This window comes from Aythya fuligula, chromosome 20 (genome assembly GCF_009819795.1).
Source record: "Aythya fuligula isolate bAytFul2 chromosome 20, bAytFul2.pri, whole genome shotgun sequence".
NCBI lineage: Eukaryota > Metazoa > Chordata > Aves > Anseriformes > Anatidae > Aythya > Aythya fuligula.
This window is the reverse complement of record NC_045578.1, coordinates 4,772,358-4,799,789: the sequence shown is the minus strand read 5'-3', so window position 1 is coordinate 4,799,789 and position 27,432 is coordinate 4,772,358. Positions and strand designations below refer to the sequence as shown.

The following is a 27,432-nucleotide window of genomic DNA, read 5'->3' as shown; positions in this document are numbered from 1 at the left end:
AAAAGGCAAACCCTCCCTCATCAAGTGCCAAGCCCCTTCTCTTAAATCTGGGCACAGCAGGCTCCTCACCAAAACAGCAAGAACAACTCCTAACATGTGGGAAAAACTAGATTTTTTTTCCTAATCTTGTCCTTAGAAATGGTTGAACAATTTTTCCTGAATAAAAAAAAAAAGAGTATGCAGCCAGAGACAGACGCCCAGTATGGAAAATGGCTAAAACCTAGCAATCTTGCACAACTCAGAGCCACTGGAAAGTTCACACAACCTTCTCTTCGTGTGAAACTATTCTCTTTTAGCTGAGAAATATGTATTCCATAGTACAGTTGTGTTTCATCATCCAGAGCTAAAACACTCTCTTCCTCACTTCAGAATCTATTATGAGCCTAGACAAACCTTGAAGACCACAACAGTCACAATCCTGGCCTTGATAAAGACCACTCAAATTCAACACTATCTAGAAAATGATGTTTTTCTGGATACCTCAGTCAAGCAATTCCTCCTAATTTCTATACTGCTCATTTTCAAGCCTGGAGTTCCCTCCCTGGTAACAAAATATTTCAAAATACATTCATTCTCCTTAAAATAGTATGTAAATATTACACTCTTCACAGTGAAGCCAGTAGGTCATGATCATAATGTTGCCGTGTGCTTTCCAATTAAAAAAAATAAAAAGCCTTACACAATATATTCTGTTTAAATTATTCTCATTGTTTCTTGACAAGATAATGAATAGCATGAACTGAGTGCTCTTCTACTCACAGTAAAATGTTAATTTGATCAAAGACCAGTGGTGTGAATAGGAAAATGAGATACTTACAAGCAAAAAGTGTAATCTTTCCCTTAAAATTCCGTGAGGCAAACTATGCTTTCTTATTACATGCTAAATCCAGGGCTGTACGTGGCACAATCTTCCTGTGGGCTAGGGGTGTATATTATCACAAGTAAATCTGTTGAAATCAATGAGCCCAGTTATGGCAGTAATCATCATGCTCAGTTTTAAGTGCTTGAAGTTCACGCTGTCTTGCTTGCAAGCCACCCCAAAAGCCATGTTTCTTGGAGTACAAGATCTTTTAAGGCACTGTTTCAATGTGCTTTAAATTTTTTTCTCACTTTTGAGATACACAAATTTATTTCAAAACCTTGAAACCTCCCCAGCTTTCACAAAACAACAGGAAGGTTATCAGAAAATCTGTGACATGAAAGACTCTCCAGGGCTCTGGCACCTATTTTTTTTTCAGCAATGGAGAATTAAATAAGAAAAAAAAAAAAAAGGACAAAACAACAACCAACAAACAGAAGAGGTTGGGTTGTCTTCATTCTTTTCTCCAGGCTATTCTGCTTTTCTTTCCACATTGAAAGGCTGCCAGATAAATGTATTCCCAACTGAAAGCCAAGCATTTACAGGAAACTCCCGTGTTTGTATGAAAATAATATTAACCATATTTTGCCTTTATACAGTTCTTTTCCATGCAAGGATCTCCACGCACTTTATAAAGTAAATGTTATTATTCCCATTTTACAGAAAGTGAAATTAAATCACAGAATGAAGTGAATGACCTCACCTGCTATAAAATGGCACAGCTTCACCAAATTCAGGAGAGCTGTGGCATACCACGTCAGCAGAGGCTCTAGCTCATTGCAAAGGCAGTCAGAAATAAAAAGCAAATACTCTGGCACTATCTGTGTCCGCCTTGGTGCAGATGAAGGAATCGTGTCAAGATGAATACCCATCTTCATGGGAACACAAAAAGGACTGCCTTGTCACCAGTTTTGCTACCACTGGCAGTTCAGAGCATCACTCCCCTGTGCAGTACTTCCACCACCTATATTCTGTTGCATTTGTGTTGCTAAGTGAAAGAGGAGAATTTATTCCATCTGCTGCTTGAAAACATACATATTTTATAGCAATCTCACTTAGTGGGAATATCTTTGCAAACCATTTTCCAATGTGATTTGTTAGAGATAGGAAGGCACCATAACCAATGAAAAAGAGATTTAAAAAAAAGCACCTTGAGAACAGGATTCTTGCAAAGCTGACCTAGTGAGACTGTTTCTACTTCTACAACAATTTTGTTTCTTCTTCTACAGCTGTTTTACTTATTGTAAAGATAGTTTGATTACTTATTGTAATGATAGTTTGATTAAAAAATGTTAAAAATCATTAGCTTTTCCCCTATAGAACTTAAATTCTATTTCTTTGGAATACATGCTACTGATTCAGTCCAGATTCTTTAAAAAATGGTTATGTATTTTAGAAAGAGCAGTTGGTCTTGTTTTATTGATAACAGAAGTTCCTGTATTTTGCTTTTTTTCCCTCCAAAAAATAAGCAGAAGAAATCTGGGAACACGATCAGCACTGTGAATACGGAAAGAAAAATCAATGGAAACATTTTGCTTTTCCAAAGGGATAACATGGCACAGACACAAACGAAAAAAAAGAACACCATTAATTATTTTTCTATAACTTTCACAATGCAGCGTACAGAAAAAATAACTCATGTTCTTTTTCTGTTATTACTCTCAAAATCTATGAATACCTGTATCTGAGACTTTTTTCCAAGTCTGCCTCCTCCTAAGGATTAAAAAATACAAAGTCCAAAGACTCTTTTTTTCTAAATAATGTGAACTAAGTGTACGAAGTCAGCAGATGTGGATACATCAATGACATGAAACTACAAACTTAGACTCAATACTAAAACATTAAAATGAGACTCATCTTTTTCTTAAATGAAACATTCCCAAATATTTCTGTTTTCACACCATGGATATGATTGTTTTTAACAGAAACCTCAGAGACTGTTTTTAACAGAAATTTCAGTGTTTCTCATGCGCAACTGGGTGACACCAAGTTGCTAGATAAAATATAGAAACAGGATAATTCATTTGAATAAATTTGTCATTCCAAATATTACAACTTACTGCCATAAACACTTATGAGCAAGGTATAAACTTGAAAAGGTACAGAAAAGAGCTAATCATAAATATTTATACAAAATATACATTCATACAACTGTAACTGTTGCACATGCAGAAAAGTACACTGGAGCTTCATTAACTTCACTGATTGAAAATGGTAATATTCTGGGAATCAAACAATAAAAAATTCAGCGATGCTATATCCCAAACTATGATAAATTATTTATTTTGACAAGTAAGGGTAGTTTAGTTTTAATTATTTATTATTATACTTCGTAGCATATCAGAAAATATGCAGTGATTTATTGTGCAAAATGAAATCTTAATAAAATGAGTCCCTTCCCCAAACTAGAGGATTATTAAATCTTCATGGAAATGTGAGGGTGAGCTCTCGGGGTTATTTTCGCTATTGGGCTGGCTGGTTAGTAAAGTGAAAATGAGCAACGCCTATTGCATGGCTGGTTAGTAAAGTGAAAATGAGCAACGCCTATTGCATGTAGTTTTATTTTGACTTCGGTTCTTCAAAGACCCAAGTCATACGACCTCGGGGACTGAGAGAGAAACAGATCCTGCACAGCCAGCTGCCACTGTGCAAACGAGCAGTAGCATCTCACTGCTCCAGCAAGAGGGGGCTGCTGGGTGCACACCTTCAGACCTGACACCCCTGCTAAAGCTACTCATTATGGAGCTACTTAATTGCTCCTCTTGAGGGAGACACATGAGAAGAAGCCACTTTTATGCAGCAGTCTTGTCCTTTTTGTATTGATTTATACCTCTCCAGACTTCAAAGCAGACCACCACCGACACCCGCATCCTCGCCAGGACCTGTCTCACCCTAACAGCTGGTGCAAATTGCTGTACTTGAGTTCCTCTCTTTGAGCTCTGCCAGCCTGAGCAAGACTATCCCTGCTGCAGAACACCACTCAAGCTCTTAGATTACTCATATGGAGTGCCTGGATTAGCAGCTGATGAAGGGCTGTCATCTGAGCAGCCGTGCTGCCACCGCATCACTACCTCCAGCACCAAGGCAACCCCCTCCAGACTCCTCTGCCCCAGCAGGTGGCTTGCTCTGCTCAAGCCTGGGATTTATTTCTCTACGGTTAGGGGTATGGTCTGGGGCAAAATTCAATTTATACTTCAAATTTGAATGAAGAGGAATATATTTTTTGGTCACTACTCCTTTTTGTTTCTAAGCAGCAAATTGCAAAGCTCCCTGATATTCAAAGGTAATGATTTCTATGAGCTAGTAATTTCTTCTGGGGGTGACAGCGCACCCAAACTGGGTCTGGGGGTGATAGCACCCAAACGAGCCCAGAAAGCTCCTGAATGAATCAATTTGAGGATCTAAATAAAGAAAAAAAAGTGGGAGAAGAGAGGTGATGGAGTCTGAAGACTCCAAGGATGGTCCATGCAGCTGCTGTTCTTTACCCAACAGGACGTGAGGGTAGGAATCACATTAACTCAGTCCCCACAGCTTCCATCAGCCTGAATATGGAAACCTGGATGAGTATGAGTACATCCACCCACTCATCTCCGTACAACTGGAGAGGGAAGCAGCATTTTCCACCTCTCTTTAAGTCAGGAGGGTGCCCTCATGTACAGCAAAGGAAGTTGGTGAACACCAACCCTGGATTTAAAAGGGGCAATAAAGGAAAAGGGGATTTTCAAGAAGTATCTGATATTTAAGAAGTTAGAGCAAATATATTCCATGTTTTCAGAAGAAACATTTTGCAGTTCTGTAAACTCCTACTGTGAATCCCAGTCCAGTTTGGGTCAGTCTTAATTCCAGAACAGCAAAGTATCACATCAAAATCAGCAAGGCAGTCTATTTAACCTTAGAGTAGGAGTCATGCTGAGCATTACTCTTTAAAGGTAGCCTTAATAATGGGGAATAAGTACTTACTGAAATGGTAAAAGGAAATGTTAATTTAACTATTAAATGCATAATTATGTTAAGTACTTGTTTCTGCAATTGTAACACTTCAGTCTGATGCAAACTCACTTTTTGGCCTGTGCACTTGATTTAATTTCTTTCTTTTTTTTTCCCAACTGTAAAGTGAGGCTGCTGCAAAGATTACTTAGTTATAATTTATAGAAGTGTTGTATAAAGGTAAAGCATCACACAAATAAGGACTATCAGGATGGTCTGGCAACCAGCTGTGCTACTCCAGCGAATTCGCCCTTCCTTCCCTTCTCCAGCACACTCCTTGTGTTCTTCCCCTTGCTGCTGCTGCTTGTCCCAGGTTTTGGTGAGTTGCATCAACTTCCTAATCCCACAGAAAATGAACCTGCCCTTCTCACCCCAAATTCATGCTCCTCTGCAGTCAGTGAGATCAATGGGCTCAGTGAAAGGTCCCCACCTGCAAAAGCTGATGCTAGGGAGGGGACAGGTAAATGGCAGCCTGACTGGGAAGGACAGGAGAGGGCAATGGGAAAGAGGAGACAGAATTACCTCTACTGGCATTACAGCAGTTTGGATGAATTGCACACTGGTGTTTATGTACAAATCTAGAATTCACCAAATTACAACGGAAATAAGGATTATGCGCATAAGCAGTTACAAATTTCGACTTGCTAAAAAAAATCCCAATAAAGTTTAAAAAAAAACAACAACAAACACAAAGAAAAAAACACACAAAAAAAACAATCATTACAGGTTCTTTCCAGTAAGATAGCAAAATATCTTCAGCATTTCTATGTAAATGGTTATCTTCCATTTTAGTATGGCAACGAGGAAATAAGAAATACCTGTTCTTTAATTACAACAACCTTTCTATTCAGAGAAAAGAAAAAAAACTGCTGGGTAAATCATTCCTACAACTCTGAAAAATGTGCTGCCTTTGCAGAAATTACAAAATAATTCTACCAAAACATCTTTTAACACCTACATCATTTCTAAGAAGTCTACGGATTTTCAAATAATTACTAGCACTTTCATAAATATTTAATGCTGTCTACAAAAGTTCTTTGACAGAACTAAAAACCCACTGTACAAAACTCAATTTTCCCTTACTGACTATATAATCAACCCAACAACTTACAAATCTGCCTTCTGCCTCATTCATATTTTTCCAATTTATACAGAACTAATGTAAAGGATAATATACTTGCTGTGATTATCCAATCACACATAACAAGATATTATGCAGGCCAGGGTTTGGAATAAAGGACTGAGGCTAAGATTCATGACTGGTTAACTTATCTACAAGAGACAATCCTCCACTTAACCCCAACCCATGACTGTACATCCCTCCCTCCGTGCAACTGGAAGCAAGCTGCTCTTGGGTAAGCTTAAATTGGATTATAAAACCATAACCTGAGCGACTTATGATCTGCAATCTCTGACCTTACCTGACAGATGGATTAATGAAGCTCTCTGACTAAGAAACGCCTGGTTGAGGTTTCTCTCTATGAAACCATCACCTGTTTCATGTACCACCTGGGAATCTGCACATCCATATGCATCTTCCTCATCACCTTGTACAGTTACTCAGTGTAGAGAATGGACCAAAAGGGCACTTTGCTTGGGTGTTGGTAATTTTTATTTTCCAATTTTTAATTTGAAATAGTTCTATACAATGGTACCACTTTCTGAGGAGTGTGTGCACTGCAAGGGAATACAGCAGACATTTCATAGTCCAACAAATTATCACTGTAGGAACAAATTGGCGTTTCTTTATTCTGCATGGCATGGTCTAATTTGACCCTTGCTAAAAATTAGCATGCCAATAAAATGTATCAGAAAAGAAAGGTAAAAGTGAGTCCAGAGTAGTCTATGGAAGCTGTAGCAGTGGCAGGGGTCAGGCCTCCCTAGCTCAGGGCTGCCCTTACACTGCTGATGCTCCTCTCGCAAAAGAAAGGTGAGGAGAAGATAAGCAGCAGGATGAACCAAAAATAATGGTTGCCTTTAATAACCCAAGGTGTTGCTCTCTGCTCAGCCAATGATCAACCTGCCCTCACACCAGTGCAATTCCAATCTCCTTGCATCAATAATCACAGCCTCATCACACCTATTACTCTGGTTCTTGATAGAAAGGACACATTGGAGATGGGAGGTGCATGGAAGGAGCTCAGGCAAGAAAAGATTACAGCAGTAAGAGTCTGGCTTAAAAAAAACCATGCTACCACTGTTAGGGGGATCTTGTTTTTCAAAGGATGTTTTTTCAGCATTTCTGAAACAAATCCTTGCAAAATGCACCTTGAATGCAACACATACAAAAAACACTTTTAGGTCTGAAAGTTACTTTTATCCCCTTCTGTAAAGCTCGCAACGTGATGATCTGCTGCTGACCATTAGTTGAACATGAGCTGACCTGGATAAAATGACATGCTTGAAAATTCACAGTTCTTGTGCAAGCCACTTCACACTCTTCAAAATACATAAAAAATGTGCATAAACCATTGAGATGTGTTTTGGATAAACCAGTTAGCTGCTATGTCTGGGTAGGGACCAGCAAGATGGATTTAGAAACATAAAACCAAGAAAAACTATAGTGGTAAACAAATTGAAATTATTAGAAGATAAATATATGGCAAACACTAATCCTCTGTGCATAGAGTACTTAAAGAGTATCCCCAAAGATCTGTATTTTTCTCTAAATTTGAGTATTTTCTTATCCTACAGTTACAGCTGCTAAGTGCATATAAAACAACTGTCAAGAAATCCTAAAGAAGAGAGGAAAAAACAAAGTCATACTTGGAATTTTATGAGAAACTAATTTTTAAATCCTACCTGATTTGCTCTTTCAAGGTCTGTCATGATCATCTCGATTTCATCAGCCCTGGGAGAACAAGAGAGCAGAAGTGCTGTTATCACATGAAGAATGCTTGTTACATGAGTTCATGCTTTGTACAATTGCAACATTCATACAAACAATACATTTATTTTTTTTTAAAGGACACAGTAAAGACTGAGCGGCTAAGCTTTTGACTGGTGAAATCCTCTTGGGTTTCAGCTCTGGACTGGTTTGCAAGTCTCCAAATCTTTTGCCTGTTCCCTTTTTCCAGTGAAGTGGCATGTTGATATTTGAGCATATTTATTAGATCTTACTCCCAAACCTTCTGCAGAAGGGCTGTGTCACCTTTCCTAGATATAAAAGTGCTTCAAAAGGACTATTACAGAGAAGTCCGAGGCTATAGCTCTTCAGACAACTACCTCTATATGTGTACAACGTGTATTCTTCTGTTTCAGTGTGCCTAGAAGTTTGCCTCTAAATTCTGCTTAAAAAAAAAATCACGAAGTCAAAGAGACCTAGAATTTCAATTTACAGAAAAGAGAGATTTTTGACAGAAACTAATGAAACTAAATTTAGACTCAGGCTTTTAATGCACTTTACGATGTTGAACAGGAAATCAAAGGGTTGAAAACTATATAGTTAAGAACAAAATAGATCAATTATATATGTGTGCTAGCTGCCAACTACCAGTCCCAACCCTTTACAAACTCCAACATTTCTAACACTTTGCTCACACAAGTGGATCTGATGGTTAAGCAATCATTTCAATCACCACACTGAATCACGGGCAAATATTTCAGTGATACTCTCACCTGTGAAAGGTACCAGCCAAAGGGCCTATGTAGCTCTATGTATGTTCTGTATCAATATATTAAGACTTCTCCCCAGACGCTTGCTGATCTTGTATCTCTAAACCATATGGATGCAATAAACACGATCCTCATCTCCTATGAACAGCAGCTTTAACCAGCAAGTCCTTTTGCAATCTGCCAACACCATCATGTCTGTTTTTTGTTTTTAATCTGTAGCAGATCATTGTCAGTAAAAGCTGTGAAATACTGGAATTCCCTTCCCCTGCCAATGCAGAAAAGTCAGGTTTTGTTTTTTGGCTGATCCCAAAGAAAATCCATTTTTCTATGCAGGTGTTTGCTGGGGAAGATGGTTAATTGAAGTACACAGAAGTACTGGCACACTTGACACTGGATCATTACACTGAATATTGACTTACTCTTCAACAGCTTTTTAGTTTCTGCATGCACACTTAGGGAAATGCAGTAAAAGATCACAGTAAGTAAATGTGTATGTATATAAATAAATGGGAAATGATTTTTTAATTATAGCCTTTAATTTTGAGGCAACATGAATTGCCTTTTGAAAAATCTTTTGGACTATAATGAAAAACAGATTAACATGTATTTCCTCATGCAGGAGAAGCTAGTGTGTCGTTACACTGGAAAGAGATCATGCACAAGATGTTTTGAATTAATAATAAATAATAGACATTAGTTACTGAATTGAACAATCACTCTCTGGACAAGTAAGGACTTAAAGTTTGCAGGGACTAACGAGAAGACCAACCCAGACAGGTTCAGATATGACTACATTAGTATTTTTGATCTCTTTAGCCTTTTGTTTAGAATCCAGACCCAAAATGCTTGTCCATCCTGTAAACCCTGTAAGGAAATTACATCTCATGAACAAAATGTCCACAAGAACATGTGGATGACCCTGGTATGCATCTGTAACAGAGATCAGAGGGAAGAGAGCATCCAAATGCACAAAAAAACCCTACCACGTTTCCCAGCATTTTACAAATATTTTTAGCTGGGATAGTTTAAGGATCTTCTTTATATAAGCTTATGTATTCGGGCTGAATTTATGTGTGAATGCCTCAGGTTATATGGAGCCAGTAAACGATGTCTGGATTGTGTCACACGCCTCCCGGACCAGAGCTGGGAGCGTCCCACTCCAGTACGCCGTCTGCAGCTCGAGTGAACCCAGTTTCCGCTTGCTTCTTTGTAGGGTCTGAAGAGCAATAAAATCCCTGCCTTTCCCCCCAAAACAGGGGAACGCTGGTGTCAGGTAGCAGCCAAAGGTCTGAAAAACTACAGAGCCCAAGAAGAGCAAAGGACTTACAAATTCCTGGGCGAGGAGAAGAAAAGCACTCTGCTTTTGTAGCAAAAGGGCCATTTTTTAGTCCAGCCAAGGGAGAGTTTTGGCTGCAGAGAAAAGAAAAAGGCTCTGACGCAGAAAAGAGGTGTGTGAGGGGGTCTGGACTCACCAGAGGACCCCCAGCCACCTGTAAAGGTCACAGAGGCAAGTGAAGGAAGCTGAGGGCAGGGAAACACCAGATTCTGCACACATTACAGCAACATTTAAACCTTAAGAAATGTATGTCTAGGGCATACAGCTGCAAATGGAAATTAGAAGCCCTTAGACTCCAAGGGAACGAGGAAAACAGAGTGCCAACTCCTGGAGAACCAGAGCCGGCCTGGGAAGGCCTTGCCTGCATGAACTGCCATCACTGCTGGCAGCCTGGGGGAGAAGCGTGCTGGGGGAGGATTTGGGCAGGCAGGAGGAGAAGCAGAGGGATGTCTGTGGCCTGAGGAAAGAGGGAGAGGGGACGAGGGACAGCAGAGAAGCAGGGCCGGCTGAGGGGTGAGAGGCTGCAGGGAGGAGGCTGGCACACAGGCCGAAGCCTGAGAAGCGGGGTGAGGCCCCGGGACAGTCCTCTATTTACAACGCACACAAGTATTAATACCGGTATTTGTATGCCATTTCGGCTGGGGTCAGGATTTAAGAGCTCTATTACAGCACTGGTATACGCAGTCAATTACAAAAAAAAGCGACCGAGGATATAGCACGCCATAAAAATGACATTTCTGCCCTTCAGCATCCGCAGATAATTCTGACTGAATCCGGTACAGTGTCAAACTGTAGCCAAGGGCAAAATTGTCCCTTTGTCCTTGCACCCAGACAAACCAGCTGCCTGGTCCTGAGCTCCCTTTCACCTGGGCGTTTTTCCTATCCAGCTTTTCCCCACGCAATCTTTCTCCACACACCTAACGAAAGGATGCGACATCTCCAAAAAAATTCAAGCGGAACACCTCCAGCCTAGCAGTCTGCACACCAACCAAGGTTAATGCTGCAACCATAAATGTTATCTTTAAGTGAAGCAATGAATTAAATTACACTGTATTCTTTCCAAGCACAAGTGTCAACAGCATTCAGAAGAATCTTCAAAAGGAATTCAGTCTTTTCATTTTAAAAGCTCAACTCCCACATCGGTGGCTGGCACTCAGCAGTCTAAAATCACTTATTTGAGAAAGTCTCTAATAGCTACACTCGCTGTTTGCTGAGCAGAGGTATTTATTATAAAATAAATTATAGTTCTTACACCTTTTATGCACTCACAGAAACAACTTGCATTGATTTATTGTTTACAAAGCACTGTGTTGAATTCAAACCTGCAAGGCATGGGGAAATCCCACTCCGGATCAGTGGATTAGGCCCACACAGGCCATTTTTGATGTATCCACCACCCATAGCATTTCCTCATTTTCAGACCTTCTGATTTCAGTATTTCTGTTTATTTCAATGGAATTACTTGACAGGTAAAGCACCATCCAGCTCAAGGCAAATGTCATCATGTCCTACAGGTTTTCATTGAAAATCTGACGGGAACCTTACAGAAAACAACAGCCAAGTTTAACAAACATGGTTATATCAATCCGAAATTTCTGACCAAAGTCATTGCAGGTGAATTACACTCACCTACAGGATCTGATGATTTTACTTTTAACATTAATTCCTGAAGCAAAGATGACCTGGCTTCTTGTTGAGTGCCTAGATACCCCCCACCACCCCAAGAGCTGAAGGCAAGGAAAAACCCAAAACCACAAAGTTCCTTCTTTGCATGAACACAGAAAATGAGGGTAGTCAGAAGTGAGAGAACCTTTTACACTAATATTTATGGTGTTTTAGAATAGATTTCCACATCACAATGGCCAATATTAACACCAACAATATTCAGGGTTTGTCAAGGGTGATTCTTTCTTAACATTAAAATAGATAATTAGAAAGAGAATGGGTAAAAGTTATTTTCAGGAGTGAATATTATCTATCCTGTGTTTTCCCACTCCACAGATGGTATTATCGTTAGTCTGATCTAGGTCCTTATACTCACTTTGTTACAGCAAAAGTAATCATGTAAACAAGACAGTTTTAGTCTGTATTAAAGATAGTTTGTTCTAAGTTTCAACACTTTCAGGCTAAGGAACTTAGCATATCAATGTAGCAAATCAAATTTTAAGTTCAAGCACTTGGAGCTATAAAATAAGTGGGAACAAATGAAAGGAATTTGAACTGTTAAAACAGCATGACCACAAAATATTCTACTATTTCTTTTGTAACTGTATCTGAAGTAAAAATACCAAGCTTGTTAAAAGGTATAGATTTTACAAGGTGTAAGTTTTTGCCATTTATGAAGGAGCCCTCAAAAGTAACATGCCATCTACAAAACAAACAAACAAACAAACAAAAACACACACAACAACAAACGCTTATTCGATTTGATTGCTTATGGGAAGTCCAAAACACAGAAAGGTTCAATTTTCTTTTTAAGATCAAGTTAACCGATTAGGTTTGAACAGCACAACGAGCAAGCAAATTCAAGTATTGGTAAAATGGAAGCAGCTCAATCTCATCTTCTAAATAAATCAGATGAAAACCCTAAACACCATGAAGCTATTCACTTGTAAGTAAGAAGAATATGGACTTTAGAATTAAAATCCAGTTGATCTGACTCCTTCATTTAGATACTAGCTTAAAGAGGCAGAAACAATTCCTTTTTTATTAACATGACAAGTGAGTGGTTTGCCAAATCTTGTGGCTACAGCCCCCTAAACATTTGAACTTACTGAACCTTGAAGGGAACTGCTGTTGGATTCTTTATACATGGAAGAACTGAAAAACACAGATGACACTTTTGAAATTGCAGTCAATGGCATGGCCAAGAAACTTCACTAGCAGGGCAGATTAATGTTTTGGTTTGGCAAAAAACAAACAGCATCTTTTCCCACACATTTGTTTTCTTTAAAAACATGTATAAGTTTATTGGTCAGAGCAAACGGTATATGGAGCCAGTGGGGCTTGTTAAAATGTTCTAATTACTAAAACATTTACGCAGTCAATTTCAAAGCATACATTATCAACTAATGTGCATTTATGTTTAACACACAAAAAAAAGGGATGGGGGAAGAAAATTCCTACTACTAACATGTATCTGTGATCTCCACAGAGCAGAATTTGGTAAACATTTTACCCTCTTAAAATTAGAGGCAGTGTAATCTAGCACTGCTAGCAAAAGGCAAACTGGGAAGTTATTTGGGACAATAGGGAGGGAGGAAGAGAAGAAGGGAGGGGCAGAACACTCAAAAAATGCAGTGTATTGGACTTTTAAAATTATTATTATTTTTTATAGTTTCAATAATTTTTTATCAGAAAAAGTTCCTGGGTCTAGGAGGTAATTTCGGATCACTAAACAACATCTGAATTGCCTGCAGACCAATGATCACAGCATTCACTTGGGGCACATGAGCATTTCCAGCATTTGAATATTAAATTTTATTTTTTCTTTAAGCAAAAAATGGTAACGAATTTCCTACCCAAGTTCAAGACTCTGCTGGTAGGTTCCCTCATTTAATTGCTGCACTTCAGTGACCATGCAAAGGTGCACGTAGTGCTGGCTTGCTTCATTTCTAGGAGCACCTTATGAGGAACTTAACACACTTAAGAAGATTTTGACAGGATGTAATAGAAAATCACAACCAATTCCATTCATCTTGCATCTTAGGAATATTGCTGTACACATAGTTTAGGCCTTTTTAGAACTCATAATGTTTGTAATCCAACAAACAACCATATTAGATAAATCCACATTTATTGCTAATAGGGCCTCTAAAAGTCATAGACACAAAGGTTGTACAAAGAAAGAAAAAATTATTTCAGCATAACCCCTACAGCACATCAAAAGGCAAGAACTCACACACTTTTTAGTAGTAAGTTCTCAAATCTACTTTTCAAATTGCAAGAGCTATAGGTTAATATTTTCTTTCACAGCAACCCTCTAAGGATCTTCAGATCAGATAATCCTTTTTCCAATGTCATATAAATCCAGGCCTCTCGTAAAAGAATTTCTCTGTTCAGGGATTCATAAATCCACCAACTTTAGTAATGAATTGGGTGTTTCCTTTCCTAGGAACTCAATTGAAGAAAAAATCCTCTCTCTGCTAAGCAGTGAAACACTGAAGGCTTTAAATTGAGAGATCAAAGGAACGCTGGTTTCAGGTGCTCCAGCGATTACACAATACGTCATCTGGATTAATCTGGGGAATGGTTAAATGTCCAGTGTACATTGTCCAGACACCCCTATGCAGTTATCCTATACTAAATCAAATTCTTCCCCTAGCAAAAAAGGAGAGAGACTCAATGCTAACTTTTTTTTTTCTTTCATTTTTTTTTCTTTTTAATTTTATGGGAATTAATTTGTGTTTCCTCTCATTGTGAGCCCTGTATAGATGTAGTGTGCTGCATACAGATTTTCAAACTGAAAAATGAACTAAATCTCATGCAAGTATTACTCATTAAGCACACTGGGTTAGTATCATAAGTAGCAGCATCAAGCAGTTGCACCAGCTGTAGGTATGATCTTCAAATAAATGATGTCCTAGGTGCTTGAAAGATGTCAAGTGATCATCAAATATTGATTGAGGTTAAAGAAAGTGCTTATAAACCTCAAGATACGGAGCAATGCTTGGACAATACAAAAATCATCTTGATTGTTAGAAGGAAAAAAACCACCTGTATAGAATAAAACCTCTGTTAGTCTGTAGAAGAGTTGTGTTCTAAGAAAACCCCTACATCACTTTGTTTTCTCTTTCATGGCTTAAGTCAGGATTTTCAAGGATAAGAAAATCATGTTTACAATTATAAAGTTTTATATACAATAGAAATCAGCTTTATGTCAGCGATACACTAGGGAGCAGCTTCTAAAGATTGTCAGTGTTTTATTAATCATTTTTACAGAGAAAAATTGCTATGAATGACACCAATTATTAGCCCAATATCATACCAAAAAAAAAAAAAAGAATTATATATAAGAGAAAATATCAGCTCATGGAATCCCAGTGCTGTAAGTCCCATCGTTTTACACACACATGCCCCTGGCACACTTCCCAAGCCAGAGAAGAATGCTTAACGTAAGCAGCTGGAATAAAGCAGAGTGAAGGCGTCCTGGCTGTGTTAAAAGCTAGCCCAATCTATAAATAGATGGCACATCTTTTTTATTCAATGACAATACTATTTTCTTACGTACTGCATGTTTATGTATTTTGTACCACAGCCAACGTGAATCCTGAACTCCCCAAACTGCTCACTGCTCCATTTAAACACCCCCTATTCAACTATCAGCTTGGTTTTCTCTCCACAGGAACAGGTCTTTTTGTGATCTGTGTCTAGCCATCACGTTGCCTGTTACAGAAAGGAGTATCAGACAGGAAAAGAAACGCAATCTCTCTCTTTTCTGCAAGTCTCATGATCAAACTTGTCTTATTTCACAATGTATTTTTGCTTTACCCCACCAAGCCTTATGAGCAATGTTAAAATCAGCTATTAGGAATGTCCAGATTTGGATCATTCTGGGTCCCCTCCCATCGCAGGCTGCTGGTGACAATCCTTTGGGTCACAGGGGAATTCGAAGAAGGTTGCTGAAGCACAAGATCATTTCTGCACCTGAAACCTGCAGAAACAAATGACCTCCCCGGACTGACCTATACTTGCTGTCTGTGGGACCTGACGAGAAGTCTCAGACTTCACGTGGGAGGTGTGGGCTCGTCCTCCTGTGGGCTCTAATACTGGCAGGCAAGGCGAGGCATCTCAGCAATTCAGTTCTGGTGCAATCATTTGGACCCGCCTTTAGAGGCTATGTAAAAAACAAGAACTTCTGGATATTTAATTTTTGATGTATTTATGCCTGAATCCCACCTGCATTAATACCTAGAGACACACACACTGTGATTGACATACTGCACCGATATCAGTACAAACCCACTAAATTTGCAGAATGAAGTCCTCAGGGTGAGGAACACGATCTCCAGGTTCAGAATATGCAGAATATTCATGCTCAGAGGACCTGATTTAGACAAACAAACATTTCCACTCACCCTCCTGGCCATTGCCCATCTGCGCTATGCTGTGACCTGGGTAGCAGGAGGCACTGCCTGATCCGATGCTTACAGCTCTGAGGATTTTCTAACAATACAAGATGACACAGATGCAACAAACTCCATATTTCCTGGTGCCTCTTATTACAAATTGAAAGAGCTTGCTGCAATTCCCCTCTCCTGACTCCAGTTGATTCAATAACGTATCAGAATTTAAACACAGGCACCCTTCCCTCTCCCTCGCTTGCACACAAAGCATATCAAAAGCATGGAATTACTCCTGACTTGGCCTTGAGCAGCCAACATGATGTCAATTTTACATGTTTTATAAAGCAACAGCATGTAGAAAGCAACTCAAATGCAGGTCATATCAAGCATGTGACCCACAGAGCAATCAAAGACTGCCTGAAACTGTCATTCAAGGTTCAATCATCTTCTTGCAGGAAAAATGAAACATCTGTGGCCCAGAGAATTAAGTTATGTATTGCATAATTCATCTGGTGTCTGCCACAGCAGCCATTTCAATGCTCTAGCGATAAACATGTTTGATTATTTTTGTTTTGTTTCCTGTTGCCTCCATGGTATTTCTATTTATCTACCCATACTACAACACATAATGGAGATAACAAATATACAAAACAGTGTTACAGTCAGATGATAAGATGAGGGAAATCAGCAGTCTTATTAATCACATGAAGATTGCATAATTATTAAACCTTATGGTCCTTGCATTGTACTCATTTGGGCTCTTTTGGGTACACTCTGTAGTTAGATTTGATGATGAAATCATTGTTTCCCAAGGATTTAAACATGAACTTTAGAGGTCCTTCTGTTAAAAAGCTACTGTCCTCATAAACAAAGCAAGTTTCTCCCTGTCTCCTAGCTTGTCCACCCTCTCATTTCTGTCTGATCCCAATGGAAGCAGAAGCGTGCTTCTCATGCCAGACAATGCAGAGGACCCCCTTTCTTGCTCACTTATTCCACTAATAGGTTTGTGGTCAGCATGTGGAGAAACCCTGATCTAAACCATCTTTGCAACCCATTTTGGGAAGAGATTGTTTTCGTAATGGTAACTCAATTCAATTTGCTCCTTAACTCAGAAACCTGAACACCTTCCCATCTGCCATGAACTTCACCGACTTCCAGAACATGTCCTGCTGGGTTGGTGGGAGCTTTAAAGCTCCAGGTCCACTCCTCACTCTCTGGCTATCTATTTCTGCTGCCAGGAGTTAGCCACTTCTGCAGTCTATTCACAAAGCTCTCAATGTCGGTTAATTTGTTAAAGAATTAAACATAGCAGCTACCTTTTGTGCAAAATTTTACAAGACTTGGTCAATGCTGGCTTGATCCAAAAAGGTGCTTTGCACTGGGCTGATGAAAGGAAACAAGCAACAGTCTCTGAAGCAGTGTCGTGTGTTCTTAGGTATTTTTTCATGATTTGGGGTTTACAGAATTGCTACAATGAGCAAAATCCTCAATATAAAGTAACAAGTCAGCACTATTTGGTAGGTCCACAGTTTTATTTGACACCCTGAAATCTTGCACGCTGTTTCCTGTGATGCTCTACAGAGAGCTGAGTCAGTGGCTAAAATAACACATTCTCCCGTAAGCCTGAATACAAATAAAGCACTGTTTCCTATCGATTGTTCCTATAATGTTGTTTGGACAGTACCTATTGTAATAGTATCAGCTGTCCCATCTGTGCTTTGTAACTGCCCCCCATTGCTACTTCCTCCTGCAGTATTTCTAGGTCACTCCCTTATCTCCTAAATGTCATCTCTTCCCTTCCCAGCCCACAAATGGAAATAGGGATTATGGATGCCTTCCAGAAACATGTACACGGCTGATCAACCAGCAAGTAGACAGGTAACTGCTGCTCTCAAATTGCAGCCCTCCACTCAAATGGATTACTCGTCTGCCTTTCCTATCCACTCCCCATTCCTGCAAGAGTCACCAGAGCTCGCTGTTCTGGGGATCTCTAATGCTGTTAATTTCCGTTGAAGTCAATCATCAGCTTATGAGTTAATTTAGGAGGAGAGCTGATAAACTGCAAACTGAGCACTGAGCAGGCTGGCAGTAAAACAGACCCCAAGCCCATGGCAGCTTCATTTCCTTCGGAAGCTGGGCTGAAAGCTGTGCTCACACAGCGCGACTGCTGGCTACACGTGCAACGGCTCTTCCACGGGCACACACAGGCTGCACAACAGCAGAACTTGCCATTTTCAATTCTGCTTGAAAAAAAACGTACAACAAATACAGAATGAGAACTTTGTTAAAGACCAAGCCTTAACTGATTACCTCTGCTGCTCTACGCCTTGCACGAGCTGTTTTATAATTGTTTCTTCAAACACATAACAGTAATAATAATGGACATTTTGGGATTTTGGAAATACAGCACCTGCAACATTTTCTTATTTTTACTGACGGAGTTAAAGCACATCAATTATCCAAAATTAGATACCTTAATTGGAGGCACCTTAGTTGTCATTCTTTTTTAACAGAATGGTGTATTTTAAACCTTGAAGAATCAGCAGGAAGAATTGTCTGTGCTTTGATTAAAGATTCTCTAAAAATACACACAAATATTTTAACTTACTCAACAATGTCACTGGAGATACAGTATGTAAAATGAGTGTATGTATCTTGGCAAGGTCATGGTTTGCTTGATTATTTGTTTTTATTTTATTTATTTTAAGAATCACCATGTCACACCTGAAAAATGACTTTAAGTTCTGAGTAGTTGCAATCACAAAATGAACAATCTTCTCTCACTTTACACGAATGCTACTATCACATATGTCTGTATGTTTGTTTTCTTTCAAACAAAAATAACTTCAAAAATTGGACACTTTTCACAATTTTTACTATAGCAACATACCAGAATCATCTTTAGGAGCTTCTGGCTCAGCATTTCTTGTTTTCCTTAACTGCAAAAAGAGCTGAGCTGGGCAGCTCAGTAATTTGGAAAATCTAGATATTTATTAATTTCTCCCCTTATTTATTCTGTATCTTCGTCCATCACTGCAAGAATCTATAAAAAGCTTTTCTTTAACTTATTTTATTCTACATTCAGTAAAACAGATTTAAGTCAGTTTGAAAATAAAACAGTACAGCGAGGCAATTTTATGTACACATGTCACTCCACGGGGATATATCAAGGGAAAATTACTGTTTACCACTGCGGCAATGACAGAACATCAGCTCCTGCCTCGTGGAAAACGGTAATTTTCCAGTGGCCTGAACATGTATTAGTGTAAATGTAACGGACTAAAGAAGAGAAAGACACACCTGTCTCAATCGTAGCTGAAAAACTCAAGTTCTCTTGATTATCTGCCTCCTCTAGACTGTCTGTTCTGTCTGACTTTGGTAACTGACACTATGGAGTATATGACAACATCCTATATGGCTTTTTGAAGGGTCTGCTGGCATGAAACAAGATAAGCATGTCCAGTAGGCAAAATAATCTCCAACTTCATATTTCTTATTAAGTTCCTTATGTATCCCTGCAAGCACATTTACGAATAGGCACCCAAATATGATAGTATCCTGCTTCCCTGCATCGTCAACTGTACCTGTAGCATCTAGACATTGCTTTATCATTAAGCACAAAACAAAAAAAAAAGCATTATTTAGTGATAGAATCTAGATAAAAACACCTTATTTTTATTATCTTTTTCCTTTATCTATGTAAAAGACATGCACATTGTGAAAAGGGAAGGCTAAATGTTGACTCTGCAGCAACACAGCATTCAAGTGGAAGATGTATTTGGGGATTGCTTTAGTGCTTTTGGCTGTAGGAGTGAATATAGGTGATTGTGCCTATTCTCTGCTAGCTACTGAAACAAGTATTTCCTTCTGGCTATTGAAGAAAACAGTATTACATAGCCTCTGACAAAAGCAACTGATGTCCTTCTATTCAATAAAGGGACTGAAAATAGCATAAGCCATGACGGGGGACATGTTTTACTGAACATTTTGAGTAGGTTTTACCCTTCCCATGAGCTATGCTGAAGATTAAAAATCAGGATGATTGCTATCTTTATAATAATGTATCCAATTACAAATACGGTCTTCTCTCCTCCCAATCTGTTCCAGCTTTGTTCTGAATCGGAACACTGCTTCTGTCAAACTGCCATTATGTCACCATTTTGCAGTTTTGCTTTTTTGTTATCAATAGCATGAATCTGGCTGACCTGAGTGACAAAGCTGCAAAAACCAGGCAGGAAGAAACGAAGGAGGCAGAGGTAGCCCACTGTATTGAGAAAACAAACAGGAAGAAGAAGAAAAGGCAGGTACTCTCTGAATCAGCACAACAAACACCAGTTCATTATTACTTAACACAAACCCATCAGCTGGGACGCAGAACAACGTCCTGGTCTTCAGATGGCAGAGCTGCCTTCCTTCTCTTTCTCTTCCCTCTTCTGGACCTGCTTGTACCCCAGTGGGGCACCTGGAAAAGCAGACTCAGCCTCCAGTTGCCCTCAGGAGCCAACCTCGGTCAAGTTGCTGTCTGGTAGGCTGGCCCCAATTAGTGGCTGTGTGGGCATGGATCAGCACAGCTTCACTCCAGTCGCTGGTACCAGCAGAGTAGCTGGCATATATTATTTTTACATCTTTGCTGAATATATAAAATCAGCTCAGTCCTTTTCTAACCAAGTCTCCAGCTGTATCATATTATGCGAGATGCTCGCTGATATGATTGACAGATTGCCTGTCTACACAGAATCTGAACTAGATATATATTAAAGAAATTACTTTAAATAATCCTTGGCAAAAAAACAACACTAGGTACTACTGCAAGCCCTCGGAGGACAACAGTGCAGTATTTTCTAATTTAACCTTTTACAATTTTATTTGCAGAAGCACTTTTCCAATTCTCTATTTCCCTTTCAACAGTTGTTAGCCTTTAAAATACAGCTAAAGTAAAATAGCTCCAGGCCTGACTAATATTGTAGTCTGTGGTATGGAACTATTTGATTATTCTGTTTCAACAGCTAATGTAACAGGTTTAGTATTTCTACAAAAAAGGGAAGTCTGAGCTGGAAAGTCTTCTGTTGCTAATGATAGTTCCTCAACATTTCTGCTGCATCCAAAGATACACTGATGTCAGAAACCTCTTCAGTGGATGAAAACCATCCTTCCTAAATGTAACCAACAGCTGTAGCAGAGAAGGGAGGTAAGATAACGCAGATCTTCCTTTTAGATTTGCCTATCTTTTAACGCAGTTCTAACTATTACCCAACGGGTCTCCGAGTCACAAGACCAGCGTTTGGTTAATGAGTAAGTTCACTCCATTTAGAGCTTCACTGGCCAAGCACCCTTCCTGGCTGCTACCTGCCCTAGGAGGTGTGCAGGTAAGCCTACAGCCCCACCGGGTGTCAGACCTCTGTCCCACTGTCCCCCCTCCTGCCGCAGCACCCACATTTCTGCAGGAGTGACATCCTCTCCCCGGCTCTGTGGTCTCACCTGCTGAGCTGGCCTGATCCATAAGCTGCCGAGCCGGGCTCACGGGCTGCGTGCGAGCTAGGGGTGCACCTACACACCAGGGTCCATGCTCGATGGGACACCATGGGAAGACACACTGGCTGCAAAGACGCAGCTTCTCTGTCCTCAGTGTGCTGGGATCAGTTGGGTACTTCTCTTTCCCACGAGCTTGCACGAGGGCAGCTACAGAGTAGGGAAATTTCCCCTTCTTTTACCCTAAGTGGACATTTTGTGCAAGCTCCTGCACAGTATGTGTAAAAGAGTTTTAAACTTTCCAAATAAAGTGCATCTAGTCTTCCTCTGTTTTCCCTAGGCTTAGCTCCTTTTATGGCTTTAAGTAGTAAATCAGTAATTCAGGGAACCTTACTTTGCTTCTGAAGTGTTTGTTATACAAACAGAGAGGATGGGGCCAGACTTGCCGGCCCCTTGCGCTGCGCACAGCCCAGGCTGTGCGGCTTCTTCCAGGGTTGTAAAATATTCAGTACAGCAAACCTTACTGTGACACCTATATTGTTTAGGTAGAAGATACAAGTGAACAGGAACGAACTATAAAAAATATGGGGAAAAAAAGTTTAAAAAAGTTTAGTTAGTCTAGATATTGGACAATATATTCACCAAAACATGGTAACAAAAATGCGTAAGAGAAAGAGCAAGGCTTATGTGCCATACATTCGCAGTCACCAGACAGAAAGACTGTTAATACTGACCTGGGTGAGAGCTGGCAGGGACCTGGCATGTCTCACCGCTGCCAGCTTTCTGCCTGGCTCAGCTCCGCGCTAGCATTGCGCCACAGCATCACCGACGACAAGGTGGTGACAAAAATCAATCCAACAGGCAGCAAGACAAATAAGTCATCTGTATCACGGCTCAAATATGTTTCTGATCAATAATAGAAAATTAAGTCCTACTCCTTTGCCAAGAAAATAGATTATTTAATCAGTGTACAGACAGATAGAGATGTTACATAATCAAAAATAGCTCACTCGGCTATATTTAGTGGCCACTGCCTTTCAGTGAAGAGGGCGAAAGTACACCCATTATCGGTTACAAGCCCTGTACAGAAATGGTTTTCTGCTGAGTTAAGCTGGTCCAACATACTCAACATCGAGATACTGTATATATAAAACTTCAACAACAACTATGACAGGATGATGAATACAGAAAAGACAAGAAAGTCACTGCTGCTGTATGGACAATTATCCAGCAGGGGCAGAGGATCACAAGAGATTGTGAAAGAGTCCCAACTAAATTTATACGCCAGTGGATCTACAAGATTATTTCCAGCCTTTCCAATCTTTGGATTACCTGGCATTTTCCATTAAAGGATGAAGCATCAGTAGAGCACATTTGCACGTAGTGACTGGTTGACTTTCACAGTTATTCCTGTGATCTCCCAGCAATAAGCATTGGAATTCCAGGAATTTGCAGAACACACTGAAAATCACCGATCTAGACCATCAACACAGAGCTTACTTAACAGTACTGCTGCCTGACTGGACACACTGCACATAGCTAAGGGTCTTCCACCTCTTCCAAGACCCCCAGGATCTTAACTAAAAGCTCAAAGAAATGTCTGCCTGTGGGCAGTCTCCCCGAGATGAGAGCAGCAGCATCAGTGCCATCATCCATCCTCCCCTATCAAACAATAAACACCTAGAGAAAGAGCACAATTAGTTCTGAAATCAAGCGCTTCCAGATTTAATGGTTTCAAGATAAAAATACAAAAAGGAATTAGAAAAAAACAACTATTAAACCAAAGGCTCATTTATAGGCCACTCATGCTTTGAAATAAAAGTGAAAGAAAAACACATATTCCTAACTGGGAGTAAGAGGAGCGTGGAAAAAAGAATGTTTAGCAGAATTGCCAGTGATCAGCATTGGCACTATCCACTTCTTGTATTGTTTTTGATATCAAAAGCAAGAAGGACCTACATCAACTGGTATTTGGGTCAGGTCTACAGAGCGGCTTCACCAAATGGGGGTACCACATACAGCAGCCATCAGAGACACCGAATGCAAAGACTTCATGGAAGTTCTGCTGATTCTGCATGGCCATGTCTTTAAGGTATATTTTGATCTGTGATATTCATTTTAGACATTCAGAAGAACAAAGTGCTTCATGCAGACTAAAAATTCTTAGCAGTCCCAGTATTTTAGAAAGATAAGAAAACAAGCATGATAAACAGAAGTCAAACACCACTACTGCAGTGTAACAGATACCTTAAAGATCCCTCCAATGTTTAGGAAAGCTAGAGAGGAAAGAAAGCACTATGCCCATTAAAAATAATAATAATAAAAGATAATTATAGCTGGCTCCAAATGTTAACAATTTAATAGTTACAGGATCTAAGTACTGTAAATGACTAATGCATGCAGCAAATGTATTCGCAACAGCGTACAAAACAAAGCCCTTAAATGTAGATAGCTCTGGAAAAAAAAGGATAAACTGTTTTATAACATAAACTCTGAAGCACATGACATTGAGAAAGTCTCTTGCATTATCTTTCTTTTGTGACTGGCAGCAAGATCTCCTTGATATGCCAAGACGATGACAAGACCAATAATGTGCAATTTGGGAACTCCAGATACCTGCATGATCAGAGCAAAAAAACTGCATCCTTACAGTTCTAAGAAGAACGAGGCATTTTTTCCTATCCACACAAAAAGTCACCAACTTTCAGTATATTTAATACAGACAAGAAAAAGTCAAGAAAAAAATTACTAATAAATTTAATTGACCACAAACACGAGTAACTTACAAAACTCTGCTGATTATTTACTTTATCCCATTCTCTGTGCACATTTTTTGCCAGTGACAGTCACAAACACAACTTAAATCCAAACCCCCTCGCTTCTACATTTAATAAACAACCAGCTTTTCACCCAAAGAATTAATGGAATACGAGCCTGAAAATTAATCCATTACTCCAAGGTACATCTTGTAAATAAATACTAATTTAATGTTGATTTTATTCAACTAAAAGAAGCTTGTGTACACATAACTGAGTTGCCACTAGTTACAGGTTCAAGTCGCTTGCTGTGAAGGGACATTTCTGCCTTAAGCTGCGCATGTTGCAGTGCAGACCGGCGTGCAAAAGGGTGGACCCAGCCTGCAAGACAGCTCGGCGTCCAGACCCAATCTGGAGCAAATGAGAACACCGAAGCGTTTCCTTCTCCAAACATGCCCAAATGGAGACCATCACTTATCTTTCTAAACAAACAGCAACGCAGGTCACTCCTTCCTGCCTCCGGTTAGGAATTTCCCAGTGCTACGTACGGGTTGATGAACAACGTCCTTAAGGCACAATGGCAGGAGCTCTGGACACCTATTTATCAAGCAGGGAATTAACAGAGAAGTCACAGATAGCTGTAGCTTTCTGGCCCTCATTTTCTTAGTGGATGATCTGCTATTGAGCTACAAGCAGCAACTCTGCTAGCTGAAACTTAAAGGATATTTTCTATTATCAGAGAAGGAACTTCTGTTGAGTAATGCTTTCATTCAGTTTGCTCACAATGTTCTCTGTTGATGAATATATCTGATTTCATGTAAATGTGATTAAATAAATCAGACAATGCTAGGCTGTATCATTCTCAAGAGGTTCTAGTTCAAGATGTGAAATACTTGTCCCAATAAGCACGAGTTGAACTAAACCTTGTGCGTTCTGGGTTTTTATTATTTTCTTAAGCTCCAAAAGACCCTGGCTACCTCCTTATTACCATGGGTGTAGCATCAGAATTACACATTTTGCATATACTGCCGCATGTACTCAAAGATTTTCAAAATATCTAAGGACTGAAGGGGAAGGGAAAGGAAATTGAAAGAAAAAAAGAAAGAGGATGGAAAAACTCCTGCAAAGTAATTTGACTTATTTGGAGCTCATGGCTTTTAGCACACAGAAAGATCAGGTAACCGGGAAACGAGTGCCGTGGCTGACACTTTCTGATAACAGAAATCAAAAAGAACAACTCTGAAATCCAGGCTGTTTATAATCAGTTGTCTATGCATGATGTTACAGGTCTAATCTCAAGTAGCCTAAGTGTTAAGTCTTCATCTGTCGTGCAGAAGTTCATGTTACACCATTCCCTTTGAGAAGGGAAGGAATATCAGCCAAAGAATACAGTGATCCCATGCCACGTACTCTTTGTAAAATAAAAAAAGGACGTTTTAAAAAGATATCAGTTGAAAAGCAGCGTGATTAAGAAAAGGAACTGTGTCTGGCAACGTGACCTTTTTCTGCCGTTCGCCACCGAACTGTCTCGTTCTGGCAGCAGCAGAATGGCAGGGTTATCACCTCCGGCACGGCTCCCCAACAGAACTGGTTTCTAGTTTCCAGGTACTGCGGAGTGAAATGCAAAGGACATGACTTCCCTTTCCTGACAAAGTCATTTGCTCCCTATGAAATTAATTTCAGATATACCACCAAAAAAATGCTCTTCCTACCACAGATTATCACTCCCTTCACCTTCCTGCTAGATGCACCTCCTGAGAGGAGGCCCGACCTCTACCCAGTTATCGATAAGCTCCCAGTCCTCTCCTCCCAGCGGTTACAGCGCTCTGGCTCCTGCCCTGACGGGCTGCAGGATGCCCCAGGCTGCGTGTTTCTGGGATGAAAACCACTTCTGCGGTCTGCGCACGGAGCTCTTCCTGCACAAGCAACAACTGCTGCCACGAGGCAACGCTGAGTTAGCACTTAACCACCAGATTAAGGCTCTGCCATAGCCCAAAAGGGCCTTTGTTACTAATTCTGCAGTGAAATGGCAGACACTGCACAAGATGAATGCCACAACAGAGAAACTCGGTATCTTCAGCAAGTTGGGGACAACAGTAAACAACTGAGCTTTAAGTAGAACATTATTTTCTCTGATATCATACACAGAAGCTTCTGTTTAATTAAAACTAAGCTGCTTAAGCCATTCAACTGGCAAATGGCTATACCAAATGACTTGTCAGTTGTTAGCATTCAAATAGCAGGAGTTGTTTGTTGTCACACTCAGATGGCAAGTTGCAATGCTAATGCACATTTCCCTACTGGCTCCACAAATCTAAACCAACCCAGGCCTGTGAAGTTATTAAAAGTGCTGCTGTATATTACTGAGGAATACTTCCTTACTATGATCTTCAAAGATGCTAATATTATGAACTCAGCTACAATTTAATTATTTCAACCTCTGTCCTAAAAATACAAGCCATTCTGGTCATTTACTTGCATTTTTAAAAGTAGAACTTACATAAATTCTGGCTTTGAGCCCCGAGTTCAAGCCAACATCCTTAACTTCCCCAGTGTAAGAAGTCCAGATACAGATTCTGTATCTTCTGATTCAGATCCTGCATATCTCAACTTCAAAATCTTTAATTAAAAAGCATAAATTACTGCAGCAGCTACTTTTCTCTGATCACATGCAATTAAAAAAAAAATATATATCAAAGTTTTATCTTGGGTCAGGAACAGGAAAAGATCATTCTGGCCACCCAGGCTAACTTCAAAGCCACAGAAACTGAGCAGCACTGAGGGCGCCTAGGTTGAGATGCTCTGGAAGACCCCTGTTTGCCTATCGCTAGAATTCAGGTCAAGAGCGAGCATCAGGCAGAGGCGCCTCTGGAATTCAGGCTGGGAGACAGCCTCTCGCCCCCCTGCCGTCTTCATTCCCTTCCCCCAGATGGGAAGGACAGTGGCAAGAAACTTAAAACAGTTGAAGGCACTGAATTTGTTGATCTTTTTACTTCCTATGAGTCATGTTCCTCAACTTTGCCACTATGCGTATAAAAATCGGCTACAACTCATTAAATAAATATTTCCACTTTGACTCAGTAAGAGCAGACGACTCCCACATTAAAGGACCACATAGGTAAAACAATGAAAAATGCTGTAACGCTTAAAGTCGCCCGTTCCAGTGAGTTATAATGCCCATGTTACGGGGCAGTCAGTGGTATTGCCGCATTATTATTATGACAGATGCCATATGCACCTTCTCCTTTGGTGTGGTCTCCAGGAAAGAAGAATATTTCCATTCATCACAGCATGATCTAATGGATGGCAGTGCTCAAATGAATGGTCAGCAAATGCATTTTATGT

The 27,432-nt window shown here is 39.9% G+C and overlaps 1 protein-coding gene across 5 annotated transcripts in view; it reads right to left on the bottom strand.

Moving 5' to 3' along the window:
* The window catches only part of CUX1 (cut like homeobox 1), a 268,484-nt gene that overhangs the window by 89,005 nt on the left and 152,047 nt on the right, over positions 1 to 27,432 (bottom strand). For all 5 annotated transcript variants that reach the window (XM_032200836.1, XM_032200831.1, XM_032200835.1 and 2 more), the window contains exon 9: positions 7,649 to 7,697. In XM_032200836.1, the coding sequence (XP_032056727.1) occupies positions 7,649 to 7,697 (49 nt within the window). The remainder of the gene's footprint in view (positions 1 to 7,648; positions 7,698 to 27,432) is intronic.